Here is a 24,821-nt window from a genome sequence, read left to right as displayed (position 1 = left end):
TGGGGAACCTGCTTCCCTTTCTCTCTCTACCTGCCTGTCTGCCTACTTGTGATCTCTTTCTGTCAACTAAATAAAATTTTTAACAAGAAAGAAAGAAAGAAAGAAAGAAAGAAAGAAGAAAGAAAGGAAAGAAAGAAGAGAAAGAAAGAACATGTCTCCTCTGAGTCTCCAGAAGCACTGAGTTTGCCTTCTCTCCTGCCAGATTTCTCCTACCAGCCTGCATGCGTGCTGTTAGTTCTCTCATCGTACAGAAAACCGAACAAAATAAGTCAGCCCTTTCTTTGCCCACTTCCCCTGCAGCTTCCAGCCCATTCCTCCCCCTCCCCTCATGACAGAACTCTGTATGACAAATTGTATGTGCTCCACTTCCCCTCCTTCTCTGGAGCTTCTACATGACACCACAACTGCCTGTGTTCAAATCACCTTCATCCAATGCAGGCTCAAGCCATATCCTTATTTTCCAGTCTTCGTTGCCCATGACCTCTCTGTCGCTGCAGCAGCTGACACAGAGGAATAGTCCTGAAAACACTTTCTTTACTTGGCTTCAGGACTGCATCTTATCCTGATTTCTTCTGTCTCAGACCCTTCCTTCGGTTTGCTTTCCTCCTCCTCTCCAGCCTCCTGACATTTGCAGTACAGGGCTCTGTATACCCAGACTTCTGGGGTTCTTGTACACTCAATGCCTTGAGGTCTCATCCAGGAGCATCATTCCATCTACCACTTATATTCTGATGATGTCTGAATTTATACTTCTAAACTAGACCTCTCCACCGGACTCCAGCCTCGACTACCCAAACAGTCACCTCAACACAGATGTCTAAAAGGCGTCGCCATGCGTAACACATCCGAAACCAATCTCTCCATCTTCCCCCCAAAACCTGTTCCACCCACAGTTTTCCTGATGAAAGATAATAACAACCCCACTTCTCTAGTCGCTTGGGAGAAAGATCTTGAAGTCATCTTGGTTTATCTCTTTTTATCCTACAGCATATGCAGTTGGCTCTACCTTCACATCTTTCAAGGAACCTGACCACGTCTCAGCACATCTTCAGTTACGTCACGGTTTATGTGTGACAGCCTCCCAGCTGGCTGCTCTGCTGGGTTCTTGCCCCACACAGGAGCTAGAATAATCCTGTGACGACTTAAGTTCAATCCTGTCACTCTTGAGCTGAAACCACTTCAGTGACTCTCCATTCCACTCAGATTAAAAGCCACATTCCATATAGATGTCCACAACACCAGGAAGGATCTGGCTCCTTGTTCTCCCTCAGACCTTATCCAAGGGAAACATTGCTCAGCGACCCAGCCAAACTGTACGCCTCACTGTGCCTTGAATGTGCCCCTGCCTCTGGGCTTTTGCATCGGCCCTCCCTCTGCCTGCTTTCCCTCGAGGTCCCCGGGACTCCTCCATCACTTGCAGGTCTGTGGTGAGCGAGGCTTTCCCTAACTCCCACATCCTAATGCTGGAAACGGCCCCCACCTTCCATCACTTCTCATCTCTTTCTGGCTTCGGCCTCTCCATAACACTCACACCATCTAAAATATTGTCACTTCGGTCAGTTATTTCATTGACTCATAGGACAGAATTTCCATAAAGGTCGGGAGGGATGTTTGTCTGCTTTATTCACCGCCCTTGTCCCAGTTGCCTGGAATGGATGAATGAATTAGGTGGTTACAAAGGCACGATGTGAGCCTGTGGCATCCCGACGCAGGTGGTCCTGCACGAACCAGCATCTCTGACTCCACATTTTTTTAGGGAAAATAACATAATCTTTATGGCACTGTCATTTTTATATTTTCTAGTAAATAAATATTTTTAAAGTGCTTACAGCAATGTCTTGCCCAGGGTGAGAGCTCTGCAGGTGTTTATTAAATAAGCAAAAAATACTTAGTGTGCATTTTGTGATTTAAAAAATATTGGCGGAGTGTGAACCAAAACAAACCTCAGGAGGCTCAGAGTGGCCTCCATTCTACAATGGAGAGTGGCTTCCTTCGTTATTGAGGTAGAATAGCGTCTGATGGCTTCAGAGAAAAAAATAGTAATAGTCACATGGCCTCTCTAGTCTGAAAAAACAGAACTACCCAGTGTACTGAGTGGGACTATAGATACGGAGAGATTTTGCAATAAAATCTAAAGAATTGCTTTCGAGCTCAAGTCTGTAAAACACATGGCTATTGTCTTAGTCAGCTCAGGTTCTATAACAAAACACCATAAACTGGGCGGCTTATCAAGAACAGAAATTTATCTCTGATAGTTCTGGAGGCTGGAAGTCTGAGCTCAGGGTGCCAGTGTATCAGGTTCCGGGGAGAGCCTTCCTCTGGGCCGTAGACTCCATCTTCTTGTTATCTCCTCACAGGGCGGGAGAAAGTGAGCTCTGTGGCTTCTTATAAGGGCGCTTATCCCTCCATGAGGGGATCCCCCCCCCATTACCTAATTAGCCCACAAAGGCCTAACCACCAAATCCCATCCCATTGGGATTAGGGTTTCCGTGTCTGCCTCTGCCTCCATCCCTGGTTTGCTCTCTGGGGAGATGGCATGAGAACGGGGACGCAGGCGTGACTGGGGGCAAAATGAAATTGGGATTGTGCAAGAGCTGGTATCCTGAACCTTCAGCCAACACTAGTAGCCAGATCTCTGCCGCCTGGAAGTAGGCTGGAGGGAGGCAGCTCGGGGCAAGATGGCCCAAGACAAACGTCCAGTCAGAGACAGGCAGGGAGAGTCCAGGCCCTTCTAAGACACCCGTGATGGGACGTCCATGCACCAAAGCCTGCCTGTTTTAGAGGCCTCACTTTAAATACAAAATTTCACCAGACAAGTGAGGAAAGTTTCTAAAAGGAAAAACAGAGACAAAAAGTGGTTGGCAAAGCAAATGCATGAAAGTAACTCAGAAAAAAACAGATGCTCTAGAGAGCAGAAAAATGTTTGGGTGTGTGTATGGACATTCAGAAACATATTAAGTGTATATGGATCTAATAAGCTCAGTAGAGAGAGGCAGGCACTGTGCTCGGCCTGACTGAGTACCCATGCTCCACTGAGTGGGGTTAAAGTGGCTTCTTTACTTCCCAGCTGTGTGGCACTGGGCAAGTTACTTAACCTCTCTGTGCCTCCATTTCCTCATCTTAAAAAGGGGATAGACGATGCTACTCAAAGAACAACAACAACAAAAACCTCTTAGAAATTTAGTATGGTAGGATTTTTTTTTTTAATCCAACAAAAAGTTTAAAATTAGAAGTTGAGAACTCTTTGTGAAAGATCAAGAAGACAAAGAAATGGAAGATAGAAATGATGAGAAAAAGAGATGATACACCTGAGCAGCCGAACAGCAAAAGCTGCAGAGACAGATGGACAGACAGACAGATAAAGGGGGAGGGCAGGGGAAAGACCTGGGAACAGAGAGAGGAAACTTTGAGAGTAATGACCAAAGCTCTTCCAGAAGCAGAGGACACAGTCGGGTCGGAAGGGCCTCTTTGGTGCTTTTGCACAATGAATGAGAATAAAGGCCCAGTCCAGGTGTGTGACGGAGCCATTCCGAGCACTCAGGATGCGGCAAGCCTCCCACAGGCCTCCAGAGAGCAGGAAAGTGGGTCCCATGCGGAGGATGGGAACTTGAGTGGCAGGAGAGATAGTCGAGTTCTAAGTAATGCAGACTTATTCTGGGAAGGCCACCCTCCTTCCGGGACATGAAAATTGTTTGATGTCGATATATTTGTCACTTGAAAAAAGTAGCCCTTGTGTGTTAGGCAGAATGGGGGCACATGTCTTTGCTAGGTGAGTCTCAGAATTGCCCATCTGCCTCTGTCCGGGAGCACCTCGTTCTTTCATCTTTCAACAATGGGAAAGAAGATTAACTTGACCTTTTCCCGTTTCTCCTCCTCTCTTTCCCTCCCCTTGTTTGCCTTCTCTTCTCCTTCGCTGCTTCTGCGGTTCCCTCCTTTACCTTCCGAGCCTCGCACTCTTGCTAGGTCTATTTCTGTCTCCTCTTCTCGCTTTCTCTTTCTCTCCACGGAAGTCTGTGTTTGTCTCATAATTGGCAGGAGATTTTTTTTTTTCTTTTGCTTTTTGCTTTTTAAGTGATGAATAGTTGGCATGAGATCAAAGCCAAGCCCTGTGGTTTTCTGGCTGCCCCAGAAGGGCGGCGCAGCTGGCAGCCGTCCCAGCTGCCTGGTGATAGGCGTGTGGAAGAGATACCAAGCTCACAGGTCACCATGTGTGTGTGTGTGTGTGTGTGTGTGTGTGTTCATGTTCGTGTGTTTTTCAGGCCAACAGCAGGCTGAAGCAGATTGAGAAGGAATACACTCAGAAGCTTGCCAAATCTTCACAGGTAAGAATGTTGAAAGAAAGAAAAAAAAAAAAAGCAAAACCAAAACAAACAAAAAAGAAACCTACACATAAAACCATTTGTCCTTTAGAGTTAAACTTAATTCTCTTCAGTGTCTTTATGGGTCAGTATCATTTTTTGATGATGGATAAATAATACATGCTTTTAGTATTTTAGCCTTCTTAAAAGATTTTTTTAAAAATCAGGCATATTGAACCATTTGAACGAACACACACACACACACACACACACACTCAGATGTTGTAAAACCAGCCAGTGCACTTGAACAAGCCCAGGCTGCAACATATTTCACAAGGGCGGGAAATGCACACCTACATTTGTGATGTAAGCAGTTTGATACCATCTGTGCTTTTTTGCAATATTCCATTTAGTTGTACCTGAAGACTGCTTAGCAATAAAATTCAAAATGATAAATGTTCTATGTTAAATTATCTGCTCAACTGTTGACTCCTTTTGGGGAAAAGGAGAATGAGTAAGTCCCTACATTATATATATCTGGCTTCCTGGTCTTGCTCTAGCAGTTTTAGTAGAAGGCCAACACCTGAATGCCTGTCTCAACTCGACATATGATGCTTAAAATACCTTTTCTGTGTAAGCTGTTATAATAATATCCTATAGTATCATTTAGGGAATCCCAAGCATTCCTTAGTTTTATGAGTAATTCTAGAAAAAAAGATGGCAATTTTCATTGTATAGATGGATAGGTTAAGCCATTCACTTTCGTGGGCATCCTATTTAATGATTTTAAAATCAGCTCTTCCTGGTAATTTCACATATGCACAGTGATGTGTGGCCATGAACTAAAACTTATGTGCCATTTTATAAGTTACCACACAGGGGTTGTAATAGCAATACATTGACAAAAGAGTGATAAAATCAAGAATTTTATGGGGCACTAACCATGTTGACTCTGTGTTCATTCATGATAACTCTGGGGTTAGGGACTATTATTGGCCCCATTTTCCCACTGAGGAAACAGGCTCAGAGAGCTGAGGTCATGCGGGTTAGCAAGTGACTAAGCCAGGACCCCTCCTGGATCGGACCGGAGAGCAGACCCTCACAACCCGACGCCACCAGCCTGGCTCAGTCCGCACCGCCCCCCCCCAACTCTGGGGATAACTCATAAAATTTCTTTGATTATACAATTATTTCTAAAATGTGCATATGCCATATAATTTACATCCCACTCGGAAAGCAAAATGTCTCTGTCCCAGTGAAGATTTACATGCATTTACTTAAGAGATTATGATATGTCTTGATTGCCATCATCCCTTCTTTGAAGAAGGAGCACGGGGAAATATTCTTTTAAATTCTTTTGCAAGAGTCTTCATATAAGAAGAACCTTGTAATCAGAAGAAATATTATGACTCCTGAAGTTACACTTTAAATTAAGACATGAAAAATAAGTAGCTGGCGTACTTATGTCCTGCTTATTTTGCGTTATGTTAAATGGGGGAGGCAGACCGAAAGTGAGATATAAGATAGCCCATAAAAATGCTTAAATAATGAGAGTGTAAACAGGAGTATTTAAGTTTATCTAAAGGAATGTGTGAAGAAGCTTGATTAGTTCATATTAAAGCAAATTAAACGTCAGTTAGTGTGGAAGAAAGCCTACAGCTTTGGAGTCCAACCGATCCAAATTTGAATACCAGCCCTACTACCTATATGACCTTGAGCGAGTTACCTGGACTCCCTGGAATTCAGTTTCCTCATTTATAAAAGGAGGAGATAGTGCTTACCTCACAGGCTAGTTTTAAGTATCTAGTAACGTAAGGCGAAAAACAGTGCTTAGTAGAGAGTGCTTAGTACACAGTAAAGCATTTAATGGCTGTTAGCGTATATTGCAGCAGGATGAAAATGGAAATAGAGACAAGAAAAGAGGGAACAGAGAATTTTTAAAAGATACGGAAGGAACAAGAAGTTATTTTTAATTTATTTTGGGGTATTCAAGAATTGATCAAATCTCCCTCCAAAATGTAGAGAGGCACAGGGGGTTGCTAAATATTTTCCCAAGTAAAGACATGAAGAAACAGGAGGAGGAGGAAAAGCCAACGAGTGACAGCTGTCATGTCCTATAGCCATGGTTTCATACATCAAAGGACAACGCAACACCAAATAAGAAAAAAAAAGTCTTTGAAAGAGTATAATAACATAATAAAAGACATCCTCCTCATAAAATGTAGGATGACAACCTTATATTGATAATATTTTGTTTGTCCACCTCTAAATACATGTAAATATTTATATGTATATAAGCATATGTGTATATTTGTATCTGTTTACTAGCATTGGGGAAACATTGGTCTACAATCCAGTAGGTTTAAAGAAACAGATTATTTGAAAATAAACATTGCAAACAGAACCATAGACTGACTTTTTCTGTTTTCTAGTGATGATTTGCTGGGATCCCTAACTCCTATCTAAGTTGAGGACAATGCCAGAAGCAAAGTTGCTTAACTCTTTATCAGGTTTAAAAAAAAAAAATCCCTCTCTGAAAAAAAAATTTTTTAAGTAATATGATGAATGCATTTATAATGAATGCATTAGTATCCAGGAGATCATCAGGTTAAATTTGGAAAACATTTTAAATATTTTCCTCCCTTAAAGGAAGTCACTTAATCTTTGAGATTTTATCAAGCTTTGGGGATCTAATGGACCATGAACACCAAGCCCGTGGCATACCCAGGACTGTGCCCCTTCTGAGATTCTCCATGTTCATCATGATGGCAACGACCGCCTCATCTCTGGGCACACTCCCAAATATGATTTCCATCAGAATCGCAGCTTTGTTCTTTTTGTCTTAATATGACATTTTCATTTTGCCTTTTCAGTGTTAGTACAGTTGTCCCCATTCAGCGGGCTCACCTGGCGGCCATTTTTCAGAGAAAGATACTGCCATGTTGCAAGAAGACAGGTCGCTGTGGACAAGACTAGAGCCGAATACCAGTAGAGCTCACCCACTGCCAAGAGCCTGGCTCCCCCCCCAGTGCCCTCACTTGCTCCCACGTACCTGAGGCAGATTATGCCTGGACATATTCCACAGGTCCCTCGTGCCCGCAACCTTCATGTCATTCTCCAGGGTGGCCACCCAGAAGCCGAAACGTGCTGGGGAACCACTCTTCCCACTTGTTTGATGAGGATCTCAGTATCTACCAAATCTTCCCAAGTAGGCCCTGCTATATTTTAAAGAGGAGTTTTGTAAAAATTTCAAGCTGTACTACAATCTGGAAAACATCAGAGTGAGTTAAAGAGGAAATCTCAGCCTCTATTCAGAATCCTATTTCTAAGACTTAATAAGACCCACTAAACATTTTTTGCAAAGCATTAAATGCTTAGCAATAATTAACTATTAGAGCTTTCATGAGTTAGGTTCCTTATGGCATCAGCTTGAAATAGCTCTCCTTTTGCTTCCCAAAATATTAATTTTTAATATCACATGGAAATATTCGCATCCACATCTCTCTCTGAAGTGAATGCAGGGTAAACATTCAGTTGAGTGGTGACATTTTAATTATGATTCAATCAAAACTGGTGGGGTTTATGGTTGCATAGATTAGTTCTGATTTTTCTCAAACTTTTAATATCATTATTCTATGAAAAGGCTAGATCATCTCTATATAACTTGTCAGGTAATTATTCTTTTTGTTTACTATGATTATAGTTCTACTACTAAAATATTAAGTGCCAGTTACATGCACTGAGCTAAGATGAATATAATCTACAGTCTTTTACTCTATGTCTATAACCAAGTGAGTTTTTTTTCTTTACCCAAAGCATATTAATCAAGTTAATATTAATTGGGATCTTAAATCTCAATTCTGGCTTTAAAAATTACCCACCTTTCAGCTACCTCTCTATGTCCATCTCATCTGTCAGTCTGTCAACCACTTTATCTACTCACCTACCTACCGTGGTTCACCTTAAATGTTTTGACACTCTCCCTGAATCATCTTCGTCAGTTTTTAGAATAACTTTCCAAAGATAATCTCATTACTTCGTCCCAAGAATCTCATCATTCCCCACAAGAATGTAAGGTTTCATTTTCCACACAAAAGCAAGCATGCTCTCCTCAGAACATCCAGGACTTTGCTCATAGCTCCTTCCAAAACCTGCATTTATTTCTTTTTTATGTACTCTTGTCATTAAGCTTCTGAAAATGAGAGATCCCTGTTTCTTGCCCGTACAGTCACTTGAAGAACCCACAAATACTTTTATCTTCAGTCTTGGCCAATTAAAAGCTAATCTAATCTTACTGTTCTTTAAAGCAACAAAATTACTTTGTACTTTAAAAACATATTACATGATTGTGGCAGTGGATATATAAATCTGGACATGTGATCATACTGCGTATCACTAAACATACACACACGTGTACATCCATGCACATATGCACACACACACACTCAACGTACCGAACACACACAATGAACATATGACAGACTTAAGCTCACCCCTTTATAAAGTTGTAGTTTACTTAACTTGAAACCCTCCAATAGTCATTGAAATAGTGAGTTATTTTTACTATTTGGCTCCATGCTCTTATAAAATATCAATCTTAAGTTTCATGCTGGGCCAAGGAAATTTGGCTCTTTCTTATCTCTGGCTCCTCTTGCTCTGTGACTGTGAGTGAGTTGATTATTCTGTGCCTTGGTTTTTGACATTCACTAGAAGAATTTAACCTTCCCTGTTTCATAGAAGTGCTGTGAGAATTTATTGAATTGATGCCAGAATGGGAACAACATTTAATCAAAATTCAGAAAACAGATGAAAAACATCTTTATTCTCAGTAAATGGATTCTTCCACTCATAGCAAAAGGTCCAAGTTCGTATTTAAAAATATTAATGTACTGCTAGTATGTATTTTGCCATTTATTTCACAATGGTCTTAACATGTGATTTACAAATCCTAAATGTTAAACTTGGGTACAGTGAGTTTGCTCACTTCTAAAAGCATAGAAACTCCATATTTTATTGTAAATATGCTATCATTTATATCCATAGTAACAATTAATATTTCTTTTTTTTTTAAAGATTTTATTTATTTATTTGACAGAGAGAGATCACAAGTAGGCAGAGAGGCAGGCAAAGAGAGAGAGGAGGAAGAAGCAGGCTCCCTGCTGAGCTGAGAGCCCGATGTGGGGACTCGATCCCAGGACCCTGAGATCATGACCTGAGCCGAAGGCAGTGGCTTAACCCACTGAGCCACCCAGGCGCCCCACAATTAATATTTCTATAGGACTTGGCTTCTGGCAGACTTCAGAGAGTCTCTATTTATTGTCTTACAATACCGTACTCTAGTTTTGCCACCAAATGGTGGAAAAACTGAACTTCAAGGAAGATAACTGAATTGCCCAATGTATCTCACCAACCAGCCCTGTTCCCATAGAACCAATGGAATCCTATTCCAACCAGGACTAAGGTTGGTTTTGTTTTGTTTTGTTTTGTTAGAAGAAGAAACAACTATTTCCTGCTTTTAAGAAGTCACGACTATTGAATTTGAAAGGAAATGTAGCCATCCAAACCCAAGGAAGAGCCATATTCTCAGTTCATTAAAAAAGGTCCCTCATTCCTTGGGTAAACTTACATGGATATCTATCTATCAGTTGGTCATGATAAGCTTCTCTTCCACACCAAAACCTTGTCTAAAAGAAAGAAAAAGGCTAGTGAGAGGAACCACTTGGTACGGTGATTGATCTGACTGTGTGGCTCAAGTTCTGCCTGTCTTTTTAGTTCGATGTCATTTCCGACAGTGGGAAATGTATGACCTCTCTCTATGCTCTGTTTCTCCATTTATAAAAGACAGGTGATAATAACATTTGTAAATGACGTGGGAACTTAAGGCACTCAACACGGTGCACAAACCTTAGTGAGTACTCAAAAATCGTTGTGTAGAATTAGGTAAGGAAAAGAAGGAGCCCTGTTCATTATTTCCTTTGGTTCTTACAGTTCCAAGTATTAGAAAAGGCAAAATCGTTTTTTTCTTCATTCTAATAAGTCTATTTCTCAGCAAAATAAAATCTGACGCTTTTCCTATTTTTGAGATCACAGATGTTCTTTCTTCTGGTGAGTAAATATTGTGGAATGTTATAGTGGAAATGTCTTCCAAATATATTTGGTTCAGCAGTTGTTCACCATTCACAGTTTTATTATAGTCTTTTATTGTGTGGAATTTCATGCATTATAGTGCGTGATATGTTAATTGAAAATATTTAGTTTGTGGATTAGAGTTTTGCCAAATCCGCTCTTTTGTGAAGCATAAATACATATAAAATAGATGCTTCGCACCGAAGAATTGGAAGTCACAGCATGCTGTTTTCATTTTAGATCATAGCAGAACTTCAGACAACCATTTCCTCTCTGAAAGAGGAGAACAGCCGGCAGCAGCTTGATGCGGAACGGCGGCTCCAGGATGTTATACAGAAGTTTGAAGATGAGAAGAAGCAGCTGATTAGAGATAATGACCGAGCAATCAAGGTAATCTGAAGACTTCAGTAACCAGTGGTACCAGCTGCTTTAATGTAATTAAAAGGAGGGCTGGAATCACGGCTGTGGGCCGATGGTGCAGGTATCTGGCTTCCTCGCGCGGCCTGCTGGAATTCCATTCACTGGGCTCTACCTTTGATGTATCCAGTGACTCAGGCTGACTTCCCTCGAAGAGATCACATGCCAGCATAAAAAGTCATTTTTGGCAAGCCCAGTCCATTCACACTGCACAAATATTTGAAAAATACCCTGTCCTTTTTCTTGAGAACCACTTTGGAACTGTCTCTTGAAATTAGGGATGACTGTTTTAGCCCAGTACTGCTGGCTAATAAATTCAGAAGTCAGCTTCCAATTTACATTCTATTCTTTGCCCACATCCTTTCATTATGTATTCACATAATGAGAAATAACCTGTTTGAGGTTTGGAATGCCAACCATTTGATGTGCTTTGACATAGTACAGGGTAGATGTGTTGCTGCTGAGAACCGAGGCTGTTTCCAAATGGCTTCAGAGAATCACGCCTTTAATAGCAACAGAAAGTTCCCTGGACCCTGATTCTTTAGGTGATAGGCAGTTAGATCTCAAAGTAGTTTTTTCTTGGCTTCATAGCAGCGAATATTATTATAAGTGTCTACATCACGCTGTGTTTAATCTGTGAGGATAAGCATCTGGAAACCTTTATAAATAAGATTTAAAAGAGAACAAAATTTTTTTAAAGAATTTCCAGCAAAAGATTATTTTTCAGTGATTTTACTTTGTTATAACAACTCTTAAAGCGTGTTGAGCAATCGTACAAAGCAAGGAAAAATAAAAGAAACATTTGGGTTTTATCGCTGCCCTTTTCTGCCTAACCCCTCCGTCTTTCTTTTCTATAGCCTATTGTAGGCAATCTGAGTAATTTACCAAGAAGCTAGTGCTAATGTAAGTTGCTTTTTAAAATATACTCTTTAAGCCTGGACAAGACTGAATGGAATTAAAAAAAAAAAACACCTTCAGATATCGACCAACTCTTGGAGGCCATTTCATCCAGCCTCCTCACTTTAGAGGTGAGGACTTACTTTATCTTGTTCTTAATGAGATTTTCCCTATATATTGCCATCAGCCAGCTTCTTTTCCCCCTACTTGGGGTATGAGACAAAAAAGAGGTTTCTTTTTTATATTCTAGTAATTGAAAAAAAATCTCTGAAGCTCTTCTCATTTATAAATGCACAGGAGTTACTCATTGATCTGTGGAACTGTTTTGCTTGGCATGAGCTGAGCTGAATACTTTGTTTAAATTCCTTTAGTTATATAAAAATTTCATTTTAAGTGAGTTTCTTTTCCACTCGAATCCAAATACCATGCACTAGGCAATTTCCAAATTTCAAAGAAATAATTGAATCCCAACATAATGCAAAAAGGGAAAACATAAATTTATTCCATAATGGCGTAGTTTCTAGTATTGTCTCTTTTTTATTTTTTTAAATTTTTTTTATTTTTTTATCTAGTATTGTCTCTTAAGATTAAAAAAAATCTTGAAAGAAATGTAATTAGTATATCTGCCTATTTTTAATTGTTTTTGCAGTTTTAATCCACTTACCTGTTAAAACAGAAAACCATTGTGATCCTAATTTCCAGAAAAGTGTCAGATCTTAAAGACTGAATTCAAAAGATGTACATACATATTATATTAAAATATATGTTATATGATACTTATGACCTCCAGGACATAGGTACTTGAAAATAACTAAAATTATAATGTAGGTAAGATATAGTTCATTTTTTTGTTTTGTTTTGTTTTGTTTAAGAGGGGGGAGAGAGAGTGCCGGGGGAAGCAGAAGGAGAGATGAGAGAACAGAGTCCCTGCTGAGCTTGAAGCCTGACACAGGGCTCCATTGCAGGACCATGAGATCTCAGCCTGAGCCCAGATCAAGAGTCGGATGCTTAACCCACTGAGCCACCCAGGGGCTGCAGATATAATATGGGTTTGATTGACTCAATTAGATTATGCATAAAGTGAATGAACTTTGTGGGGTTCTTTTTACTAACCTGTATAAGAGAAGTAATTCATTAGCACTCCTCACATTGCTTTCCTTTTCCAGACTATGTCACCAAAAATAAAAGGAATAATAGCTCATATTTATTTAACATGGCCTATGTACCAACTCTTGGAGTACCAGGCTATGTACCAGGCTCTCTGCCAGACACTTTTATTCATCACCAGTCCCATTATGCATTTAGGCCTTCTTGTCATCTTTACAAGGAAGGTATATCTATCCTCCTCATCTTAAAAGTGGGAGAACTGAGACTCTAAGGTTCAATACCCAGTCCCAAGTTCATACTGCCCAACAACTGTCATAGCCAGGTTCAAGCCACAGTCTTCATGACGGGAAAGGCTCAGCCATGAGCTGTTGGACATACCCCAGTCTCTACATTCCGCCTGTGAAAGCCAGGCATTGGCCAAATGCACAAATGAACCCAGATAGCCTCACTCTCATTTTCTGTCTGCCTAACTGATAACAGCATGTCTGCAACAGCTGTTGGATTTGGGCACTCTAATTGTGTTTGAGTGTTTTGTACATACAGGTATATAGATCCAGACATTTAGAGAGAGGTACAGACACCATAAGGCTTGTATTTGGTTTTCTGAAACCAAATGCATTTGTCTGCATCTATGTTAAAACAAGCTCACATGTACCGAAGCTTTTGTGATGTTAAATACTACTGTATTGAAATAGGAGAATCAAAGAGTGCCGTATAAAGAGTGTGCATGTTGATTGTGAAATGTACTTTGCCCCACTTTCTGGGTTGGGGACAAGCTGAACCCTCAAGCTGGCAGTCGGGGGTGAGGGTGGAGAGTAAACCTCTTACTCACCCTTCCAGAGCTTATGATAATGTCTCCGTGGATCAGCAGACCTTTTATTAAAGGAATTCTTGAGAGAAAAGTAGCCTATCACAATCCACTTTAAAGGGCCACTGGTGTGGTATAGTGTAACCTGCTAAAACATTTCTGGAGAATAATTTGGCAATACCTACCATTATTACATTGCCCGAGAGACATGCCCATCTTTTGACCCATTTCCAGAATGTGCCCGAAGGTGGCAGTTAAAAGGTTGCACAAAGCTTTAGCTAGGCAAAGGAAGTTCATTCTAGCATTCACTCATCTATGCAATACCTATTTATCAAGGTCCCATTGTAGACAAGGCACCCACGATACTCATATTTTCTATTTCCTATCTATATTTTTTGCCATAGTACATAAACTAAAAACGATGCACTATTGAAAATGGTGTTGGGGAAGGATATTTAAGGATAGCAAAAATGTTCACAAGGTAGTTTTCAATGAAAATATAGTTTACAGAAATTATATACGAAGTCGTGTTTGCAAATTAAAGTACATATAAAGAGAAAAAAGATGGGAATCATATATCAAAATTTTACTGGAGGACATCTCTGCAGGGTGGAATTTGTGGCAATTTTCTTTTATCTTAGCTCCTTATTTTTAATTATAACATCACTTTTGCAATAAGAAAGAGCTAAAAACTAGTGAAAGTGGAGGAGCCGGCAGTCCAAGGGAGCCCAGTGGATGTTAATCATGGTAGTGGAGACCAACAGTGGGCCTGATTCTGGCTGTCTAAGAAACAAGGGACCAAGCGAGGTCTTTCACAGAACAGGATTCCTGGAGTAGAAAAGGAGTAACAGAAACAAAAGCAATCCTATGAGTAAATCTTTTATACCATAGTATGCCCTATTTTGAGAGCAAAAAGATCTTTATCACTTATCTACTGCTTTAGCTCACTCCTTACCTTCAAAGTCAAGCTTCTAAAAAGAGCCAGCTCTTCTGCATAACAAACCACCCCAAAACTTAGTGTTCTAAAGCAACAACCATTTTATATGCCTAGAATTCTTTGGATCAGAAATTCAGGCAGGCATAAGCTGGGTGGTTCTTCTGCTCCATGTGTGGCATAGTGGAGTTATATTCAGCGGGAAGCTTGGCTGAGGCTGCAACATCCAATATGGCTCCAGGTGCTCTCCATATGGCCTCATGCACTGGGTGCTCAGACCTTTCACATGGAAGCTGGCATCCAAGAGGAGTATTCCAATAGGTGAAGGCAGATCTCACTTCCCTTAAGGCTACTGTAGGGATTCACAATGGCACTTCTACCACATTCTCTTGGTTGAGATAGGTCCCAGGGTCAGCCTGGGGACCAAGGGGAGTGGAAATAGTTTTTTTAAGACTCATGGTTCTGTCTTCCCTGAATTGTTCATGTTTAAGAACATCTGCCCATTTACCTTTATGTTTGAACACCATGTCAGATGGACACATCTTCCTGGTCAGGTGTTTTCTCATGAGAACTGTAAACATTGCCCACCTAGCATTTAATATTGCTGTGCGGGAGGCTAGGCAAGGCTAGGTTTTCCCCTGTGGAAATGATTTGCTTTTTTTGAGGGATTCCTAAAGAAGTCTTTCTCTATTGTGTTAAGGTTAGTAGAGTAACCAGGATAAATTCAGTAATTAACCAGAATACCTCTACATAGTAAACATTCTATATATGTTTCTGAAGCATCGTGATTGTCTCCTCTCTGCAAGAAAAGTGATTTGTGATGTCTGTGCATTTTCTCTAACCTGAGAGGAGGGAAAGAAAGAGCTGGAGTAGAGGTGTGTGTGTAGTCTGGTTGGGGCGAATGTTCTGTGTTTCTGCGTTCACACTACCTAAATGGGAGAGGGCATCTGATATCCCTTTGGGGTTTTGAATTATCCCAGTTTGGCATGCATCCCTAAAGTCCTATGACCTTCACTTTTCTCAGAGATAGACAGCCCTGATATTTACCCGTTTTTCCACTACATCCATTTCCACTTCTCACTTTGGAAGAGGAAAAAGATGAGGTCACTCATATAGCTTTTTCTCTCCACATTTGATGATACTAATGAGATTTCTCAGGATTTTGTTGACGTCTAACAAAATAATGAATTGAGGGACATTGGCAGATATGGAGGTTTTTGTGCTCCAGAGTCATGTTTCTTTCCTTGACTACAGGCTTTTGAGAATTTTTTGTTATTATTTACCTTACTACCCGACTTCAGTGCTCCAATGCATTTTTGCTAGTTTTCACTCTTATTTAGTCACTGGTGTTGCAAAACCTTCTATTTGTTCTTAGAAGCCCGTTTGTCTCCTTTATAACATTTAACAAGGAACGTGTGTTCATCAGCTATTGCCACAATAATGCTGCATAACAAACAAGGCCCCCAATTTAATGACTTACAATAACAAGCATTTATTTAATTGTTTGCAGCATATCTATGGATTATTGCTATGGTTTAGATTCAGGCTGTTGATTGGTTTGATTGGACTCTAGGTTTTAGAATGAGTTCAGGACAACTCTGCATGCCTGGACAATCTCCCTAGACTAGTGGCTTCCTGGGGTAGCCTCCTCATGGTGGATTATGATGAGTACAAAATGATGAGCAGGGAAAAACATCCCTGCAGCCCAGCCTCATTTCATCCACATCAATGGGGCAAGGAAGTTATAGAACCATTCTAGTAAGAGTCTGTGAACGTCTGTGAGCAAGGACTTAATTGACCACATAAACAGCCTCTCAAATCTCCCTTAGCTCCATGGCAACACATGCTCAGTTCGTCCACCATCCCGAAACCCTCTCTTCCATCCCCATTCCCTGTCCCTTGTTCCCATTTTTAGCGCTCAAATAGTGGCAAGACCTGTTCTGTTTTCTTTGTATGCCTCCTGAACATTCTCACCACTTCATGTATGTAGTTTCTGTGCAAATGAATTTTAAATCTTCATCTCCACATAGTCTTTGTTTCTGAGACCTCAGTCCAGATTTCTAACTACCATCCCACATTTTCACTTGAAGACCCACTAGGGTGCCCAAACTAGACATCCTATAAACTGAACTTCTGTTTCTCTCATTCTTACCTTGCCCCCAACCTTTTTTTTCTTCTTATACTGATCTGAATTAAATACCACTGCCCGGTCCCTCAGGTCAGATTCTGGAAATCCCATTGAATGAATCTTTCTGCTCCCTCACCTCTCTGAGGTCTATTTCTAGAAATAATTTCTAAATGTCTGCAAGCTCATACCCCATCCTGCAGTCACCAGTTCCCGCCTTCTTAGTCAGCCCTTCATCGTCTCGTCCTTGCCTGTTACAATCCCTCCTATATAGAGTCATGCCAATAACTCAACAGTCCCAAGTCTGTCCGTCTTCCTGTTGATAAGCAGCCTCTCAAAAACACAAATATGAGCATGTGGTTTGCTTCTTAAAATCCGTCAGTGGCTTTCCGTTGCCCGCATGGCATATGAAACACTTGATATAATCCAAACCAGCAGTTCTCACAGTGTCCTCAGACCCATGTGGGTCCCTACTCTCTTTCCAGGAGCTCCACAAAGTCAAAACTATCTTCATAATAACACTAAGCCATCATGTGCATTTTTCACTGTGTTCACATTTGCACTGATGGTATAGAAGCCACACTGGATAAAATTGCTGGTCTTAGCACAAAACACAACATTGTCACCCACCCCAGTAGTGATTGGCTCCTTCACCACCATCTACTTGTGCTTTAAAAAACAAACAAACAACAACAACAACAAAAACACCTGAAGCAATAAAGTATTAATTCTATTAAATCTCAACCCTTGAGAACACATCTTTTTAATATTAATAGGAAGTACACACAAAGCGTTTCTACTGCAGACTGAAGTAGGGTGTTGTCTTTAGGAAAAGCAGTTCTGCGTGTGTTTGAGTGCAAGCTGAACTCTTGGCACTTGGAAGGAACGATTGACAGGCAAACCAGGCTTATTCAGATATGACTTTCTGGCAGAGGTGTTCTTGAGAAGGAAGGAAGTGAACCTGACACTTCAAGGCCCACAGTTGACTATATTGTTGCTAATGATAAAATCGGAGCTTTCAAGCAGAAATCACAAATTTGGAAAACCTTGTACCATCACTTAAAGATGAGGTACTTAAAGACCTTTCCTAGTACTTAAAGACTTTTCTGATGAGATTAGTGGTGTTACTAATGATGTGAATGGGACAAAAGAGGGAGGAATATAATGACATATATCAACAATTAGAAGATTTATATAACTCACCAAACCAGTGTTTTCCAAATGACCAATACCCGGTGTTACAAAATCGTGTGTGGGTAAGAGATCCTTACAAAGTATAAACGAGAACAATGGGTTTCAATGGAGCAGTTGGCAAAGTTCACGGCTAAGAGCTTCAAATTGGGTATTGTAGCTGACCTTTAAGAAACTACCACTTGTAAAGTTTTGGGTGTTTGGGTTTGTTTTTTTTTTTAAAGATTTTATTTATTTGTGTTAGAGAGACAGAGAGCACACATGAGCAGGGAAAGGAGCAGAGAGAGAGAGGGAGAAGCAGGCTCCCCACTGAGCAGGGAGGGACTGGATGAGGGACTCAGTCCCAGGGCCCCAGGATCATGACCTGAGCCGAAGGCAGATGCTCAACCAAGTGAGCCACCCGGCACCACCACCCCTTGTCAAGTTTTTATTTGTCCCAATGAGTATCCACAATCGTCTGAAAAGACCATTAAAATAATCCTTCCTTTTCCAATTACTTATTTGTGGGAGATTAGATTGTTTTCCTGTACTCAACCCAGAACAACACATTGCAAGAGATGGAGGACAGAAGCAGACAGGAGAATCCAGCTCCCTGCTATTAAGCCAGACCCACTCTTCTAATTTTTTTTTTTTTTGCTTTAGAAAAGTTATTTTTTATTAAAAAAATATGATATTTATGTTCACACACAATGGATTGATGGCTTATTTTAAAATTAATAAATATCTTAATTTTTCTTAATTTTAATTTCTAATACAGTAAATATCATTAACTATAACACACATTAAAAAAGCCTCTTTGGGATTCTTTTAAGAGCATAAAGGGATCCAAAGACGAAAATCTTTGAGAAATGCTTGTGTAGATGCTGCCCTTTTGTCTGCCTCATCAAACCGCCAGTCCTCAGCATTCATGCCATGGTCCCTGTGCTCCCGTGAACTGTGTGTGAGGTCCTTCCCTTTTAAGATTTAAATGTCATCTTTTCTGTAACGTGTCAGGGTAGGAAGCTCACGCCAACTTTGGCCATGCCTCTGGTGAAGTTTTCGCGGCTCTGTCATGTTCATCTGAGAGCCCTGATCAAGACCTTGGAGTCGGCTAGGTTTCACCAATCAGGCTCTGCTGACTCCAGGAAGGTGGTACGGTCCTTGTCCTTTATCGTCGCTGGGGTGGGGTCGGCACACTGCGCCCAGACGCACAAATGCACAGTGAAACTGCCCGTATTACACACGGGACAAAAAAGGGCTAGGAACCCTGGCAAACATCAGTTCAGTTTGGTTGCCTCGCAAGTGAACCGCAACCTTTCAAAAATAATTTGTGGTTTGCAGAGGATTTTGAATTTCAGGATTGCAGATAGGAGATTGTGAACCTGTCTTTTGATTGACTTTCTTACTGACTGGACTCTGAGCTTCTTGGGAGCAGGCACTTGCCCAAAATTTGGTCCAGCAAAAAGTGCCAGAAATATGCTGAATGAGTGAATGATACTACCTCATAAATCCAGGCTCTGATGACCAATAGTGTCCATTTATTCTCATGTTATCTTGTGGATGGCAGCAAGCTTATAAATATTTGGGGTGTTACAGCAGCTGGGTGTAAATAACCTCGATCTTATAGTGTTGTGTTTTGTCTGATTAGGCAAATTCGAATAAAATACCCTTACCTCGCATATATTATACCTTGCATAGTTTGTCTACCCCCGGGAAGGCTCCCAAAAGGCTGTCCACCAAAGCGAAGTTATCTAAATGTTAGTTAGCTCTAGCCACTGAACTCACAGAAGTTCACTGGGGGAAATTGTTAGAAATAGTTCTATAGAAAGACTGTGGAACATTCTTCTGGCATCACTGCCCCACCAGGGCTAAGCCCTTTCTTTGAAGCTAGTGTATTGAAAGTTCCTCACTGTGAAGCCAGATGTCCAAGCAGAGATTTCATATCAAGGAGAAATGTTGTAAAATTTTTGCTTGCAGGCATAGAAAAGAGATTTTAAAGCACTGATGCTTCTCTCCCTTGGCCACTGACTGGAGTTCACGAGAAAAGGTCGGCTGCCAGTAGGACATCTAGAAATCTGGTCTGTATTACCAGAAGGGCTTCGGGGGAAAAAGAGAATATTTCATAAGATTGGGCAATTCTCACTGTGCTAAAAGCTTACAGGAATCCATTTCCCAAAGAATAAAATTATAAACCTCATTGTGGGGTTTTAGTCATTGAGAAACAGAAAGAAATCTCAGTGCCTAGCATCAGATGGCTTTGTTTGGGACCTGTTCATTATTTAATTCCTGTCTCCCCTGTATGCACGTTCTAAGGGCGGGGGTGGGGGGTGGGTAGTGGCATTTTCTTTGTGCCCTCCTGGATTAGAATTAACAATGCTAAGAACAGAAATGGATTTTCCATCCCACCCAAGAAGGCTTGCCCACATACTCAGAAAGGAGGACAGAGCCGTTCATTCATTCATACTGGCAAAAGCCCTAAATACCATTTTCCAAGAAGAATACTCTGGAAGTTAAGATTGGGTACAGCATAGTAGTGAATTATGACCTTGCTTCCTAGAGCAAAAAAAAGCAATAACAATAAATGATGAGCAGAGAAGAAATGAACAGTTCTACCATCCCCGCTCACCCCACACCCCCCACACCCCCGCCCAGAGCCTTTTACCCCCCTACCTTTCCTTCAGTTCTGTTCTCTGGCAAAATTTTGTTTTATTAAAAACTAGTTGAAGATCATTTGTTCAGTGGACAAAATCCATCAGGCATTATGAAAAGTATTTTTAGCCTCTGGGACACTGCCTTATATATACTAAGAGACCACTTAGGGTTCAATGAGAGAATGTGGGAGTGACCGAGTGTGATTCAAAGAATACAGGTGAAAACAGATTCTCCTTCACCAGTAGCTATGTAAACGCTACTCTTTGGAAACCACTCTGTGAATTTTGGTCCAAAATATGAATGGCTTTGGTGAATCAAATATTGGAATATATAAACATCAGTTTCTTTAATATTTGAAAAAAATTAAGAGCTATTTAGAAATATTTTGATCTTTAATGATTCTGAAGTATCTCAGAAACTATCTCAAAGTCAGTTAAATGAGCATAATGAACACTGAAATACATAGTTGTAAGCCTCCATAACCAAGATTACTTGATGATTACTATGTATATACATGTGTTTATACACATAATTATATATATATTTTCATATCCATGTATATATTCAGAAGCACTGCATTATAAGAATTTTAATTATTAGAAGACTTGATAATGACTTAATATATTTGTTATATTAAGTAGTTCTATGATGTCTTGATTTAATTGACTATTGGCCCATTCTCTCTGGCAGAAGCTGGGCTTCTGGTCAGTTTCAGGTGACTCTTGATAAACCTTTCTTTTCATATTTATCTACAGTGAAATGTATGCCTCTTCCTTTTATGGAGCATAATACTATCTTTTGCTTCCTCAGGTTTTATTCCCAAAGAATTCAGCATGTTGCTGCTGTCCTCCTATACTCTATCCCCACCTTCGGCATGGGTGGCAGCAACACCCATGTGTTGTGCTAGGCTTGTGCTAGCTTGAGTGAGCTGATTGTTATATTGTCAGGAGTTCCGCCTGCTGGAATGTGTACACCATGGAAATTGGTACACACTGCTACAAAGACTTTTTTTTTTTTTTTTGGAGAGATAATTATTAAACATTTACTAGGGTACTGCTGCTACAAGAATTTCTTTTCTCCTACTTTCTTTGTTTCTTTCTTAAAGATCATTTTTTTAAAGCTTCTATTTATTTTATTTGACACAGAGAAAGAGAGAGATCACAAGTAGGTAGAGAGGAAAGCGGGATGGAGGGGAGCAGGCTCCCTGTTGAGCAGAGAGCAGGTTGCGGGGCTTAGTTCCAGGATGCTGAGATCATGACCTGAGCCAAAGGCAGACACTTAACCCACTGAGCCACCCACTCTCCTCCTTTCTTGATGAAACCAATTTCCATCTATAGTCGCCATGCTCATGGTGCTGCTCAGCCTTCTCAGAACAAGGGGTATATGGATGGACAGGTGGATAAACAGCATTCTGTTATCCCTCTTGCTGCTCTTTCTAGCTACTGGCCAACCACCTGCTCACATTTTTTGGATAGGCTCTATATGACTTAGCTCTTCCATATGTTCCCTTAAAGTCCACTTTCTAAGCCCAATATATGGGCAGTTTACAAAGTAACTAACCTATTACTTCTTCTCTAAACTCAGTGGTGCTTTTCCCACTTCTAATCATCCTCTAACTCCATGCAGCCTTTGACTGTACTGACCAACAATTTTCCTTCTAGAACACAGGTTGGCAAACTTCTTCTGTAAAGGACCAGACAGTGACTATTTTAGGCTTTGTGGGCCATATGATCTCTGTGGCAGCTACTCAGCTCCTGCCTCTGTGGTGTGAAGGTAGCTTTAGACAAAAAGTCAGCAAGTGGGCATGGCTGTGTTCCAATAAAACTTTATTTACAAAAACTGGCTGGGTGCCAGATTTGGTCTGTTGGCCATTGTTTGTTAACCCCTGCTCTAGATTTATATGATACTACTTTTACTTGTTTCCTCTATTGATCTCTCTTCCTCCCTGTAGGTGTTTTTCTCAAGTCTGTGTCCTGTGTCCTTCACTTCCCCTTTTCCCTTCCACCATGAGCTCGTCTTCTGCATGACTTCAGCTGTCACTTCCTTCGGGATGCTTCCCAGAAGCCTCAGCCTGATTCCCGGTTGGGTCCTGTATCTCTTACTGCCTGGAAACCATCTTCTTTTGGAGACTACACTGCTATTTCAAACTCAGTAACTAACAACATTGAATTACCATCCTCCCTTCCAAATTGGCTCTTCCTTAGCCTATCAGGGTTACCCCCAGGCTTTCTGTTTCCTGTTAGAAACTTTGGGTTCATCTTTGTCCTTTCTTTCCTTCATCCCAATTTACCTCAAGCCTATCACCAGAATCCGAGAATATCTCTTATTCCTCTGCTCTGACCCTATTCAGAGCCCTTCTCAACTTGCATTTGATTTAAAACAGCCTCCTCTCAGCTGGTGTCCCTGCCAAAAGTCTCTCAGCTCAGTCCAGGATGAAGAACTCTGCCAGAGAAGTCTTAAATCACTAACTTCCCTGCCTTACAAAGGGTGCTTGAAAATCAATAGGAAAAGACTAACAAGCTGGTGGACGAGAAAAGCAAAGGGTACGAACACAGAATTCACAGACAAAAAGCAATACCCAGCAAACCTGTGAAAAATATGCGAATTCTCATTCATAATTAAAGAAATGTAAATCAACACTACAAAGTTGTGAAGGGCCTGGCTGTCATTGGATAGGCATAAATTTTGAATTTTCAAAAATACCTGACAATGCACAGTTGTTGGGAGTGTAAGTGGGGCAGCCTCCTTGGAGGGCATCACGGGCGTCTACCCCAACCTGAAATGCACAAAGCCTTTGACTCAGCAGCTCTAGGGGTAGGAATTTATCCCAGGGACATACTTGCAGGAATATGCAATATTATTTGAGCAAAAAGCTAGGGAAAGCGATGAATTACGGCACACACATCCATACAATGGAATACCATGAGGCCATTTTAAAAGACTGAAGTGGATCTCTGTGGGAAGGGAGACAAGATGGCCACCATGTTGTAAGTGAAAAGAAGGCAGAAGGGCACATACATTTAAATTTGCCTGAATGAGCCTCAAAATGGGGCAACTGGCCATTTGGGGGGATAGGACATTTCATTTCTCCTTTTCTACATTTTGATGATGTTTTAATTTCTTGCAAGGCCATCTCAAGGTCCTACCTGCCTCCTCTAGGAAACCTTTCTTGACTGCCCCTTCCCTGAGGACTTTTACTTTCATGAAGCTCTCTTTAAGGCTTAATGATTCTTTCATTATTTCTGGCTTCTGCGTAGTAGCCGAATCACTGGGTACCCAAGAATACAGACTTAATATAATAAGAATTATAATAGAATATAATCTCTCATTATTAAATGCTCAATCTTAGGTCTGTTATTGTATTTTTTAAGGCAGCTCGAAGTGTATCATCCCCAACCTTGTAGTTAAAAGAGGTAGGGATACACACACACACACACACACACACACACATCTGCAGTTAACCGTCTAAGCCTTTGGGTTATCAAACTCTTCTTTTAAGATGCAGACATCCTTGATGTGTTAACATATTAAAACTACTTGAAGTCGTTCATGCTCTAATGTGAAATTGTTTAATCAGAGACTTTCTCCCTAACAATTAGATGAGATCATCTCATTTGAAGGGCTAGGAAGTGGTATCTAGAGCAGGAAGCAGGGAATGCACATCTACAGGGTATTGGGGGGGGCCTGAGGCACAGAGCCGGGATGGGGCAGGAGGGGAGGCCACAGGGAACAGGGAGGAGGCTAGACAGGGATGGGAAGAAGAGCCCCTGGATTCCCAGGGCCTGGTGGGACTTTGTATACCATCATCTTGGTTGCTACAAAAGTTAACACCTGACTTCATAAGTTGACTCTGTTTTACATGATTCTATGTTGACGGGTATCGGTTTTTACAAAAGGAAATGGAATGGATGCTTATATGTATATGAAATGTGTGTGTGTGTGTGTTGGTATGTTGGTGTGCACATGGTTTTCCAAAAAAGATAGGATGTGTGTCCCTATGCATATATATGGCATGTACATTTTCCAGCAGTTATTACATATTCTTGGTGAGACAAAAGTGAAGCTGTGAATAAACAGCTGTAATATCATAGCTCGTTCTGCAGAAGTGTGCCTTATAAGCTATGAAACAATATTTAAGACAGGCCTAGCTCATTCTGCTTTACGTGCGTGTGTGTGTGTGTGTGTGTGTGTGTGTGTGTGTGTAGTTAGGACATTTGTTCCAGGAGATAATATAGAATATAGAGGGTTAATTAACAGCTTGAAGAGAATTTCTAAGGAACTAAATCA

The 24,821-nt window shown here is 40.8% G+C and overlaps 1 protein-coding gene across 4 annotated transcripts in view; it reads left to right on the top strand.

Moving 5' to 3' along the window:
* CEP112 (centrosomal protein 112) overlaps positions 1-24,821 on the top strand; it is a 424,841-nt gene that overhangs the window by 329,379 nt on the left and 70,641 nt on the right. For all 4 annotated transcript variants that reach the window (XM_044247582.1, XM_044247581.1, XM_044247583.1 and 1 more), the window contains 2 exons: positions 4,260-4,322; positions 10,665-10,814. In XM_044247582.1, the coding sequence (XP_044103517.1) occupies positions 4,260-4,322; positions 10,665-10,814 (213 nt within the window). The remainder of the gene's footprint in view (positions 1-4,259; positions 4,323-10,664; positions 10,815-24,821) is intronic.

The sequence above is a fragment of the Neovison vison genome, chromosome 5, assembly GCF_020171115.1.
Source record: "Neovison vison isolate M4711 chromosome 5, ASM_NN_V1, whole genome shotgun sequence".
Taxonomy (NCBI): Eukaryota; Metazoa; Chordata; class Mammalia; order Carnivora; family Mustelidae; genus Neogale; species Neogale vison.
The sequence above is the reverse complement of the archived record's forward strand: the minus strand, read 5'-3'. Positions and strand labels throughout refer to the sequence as shown.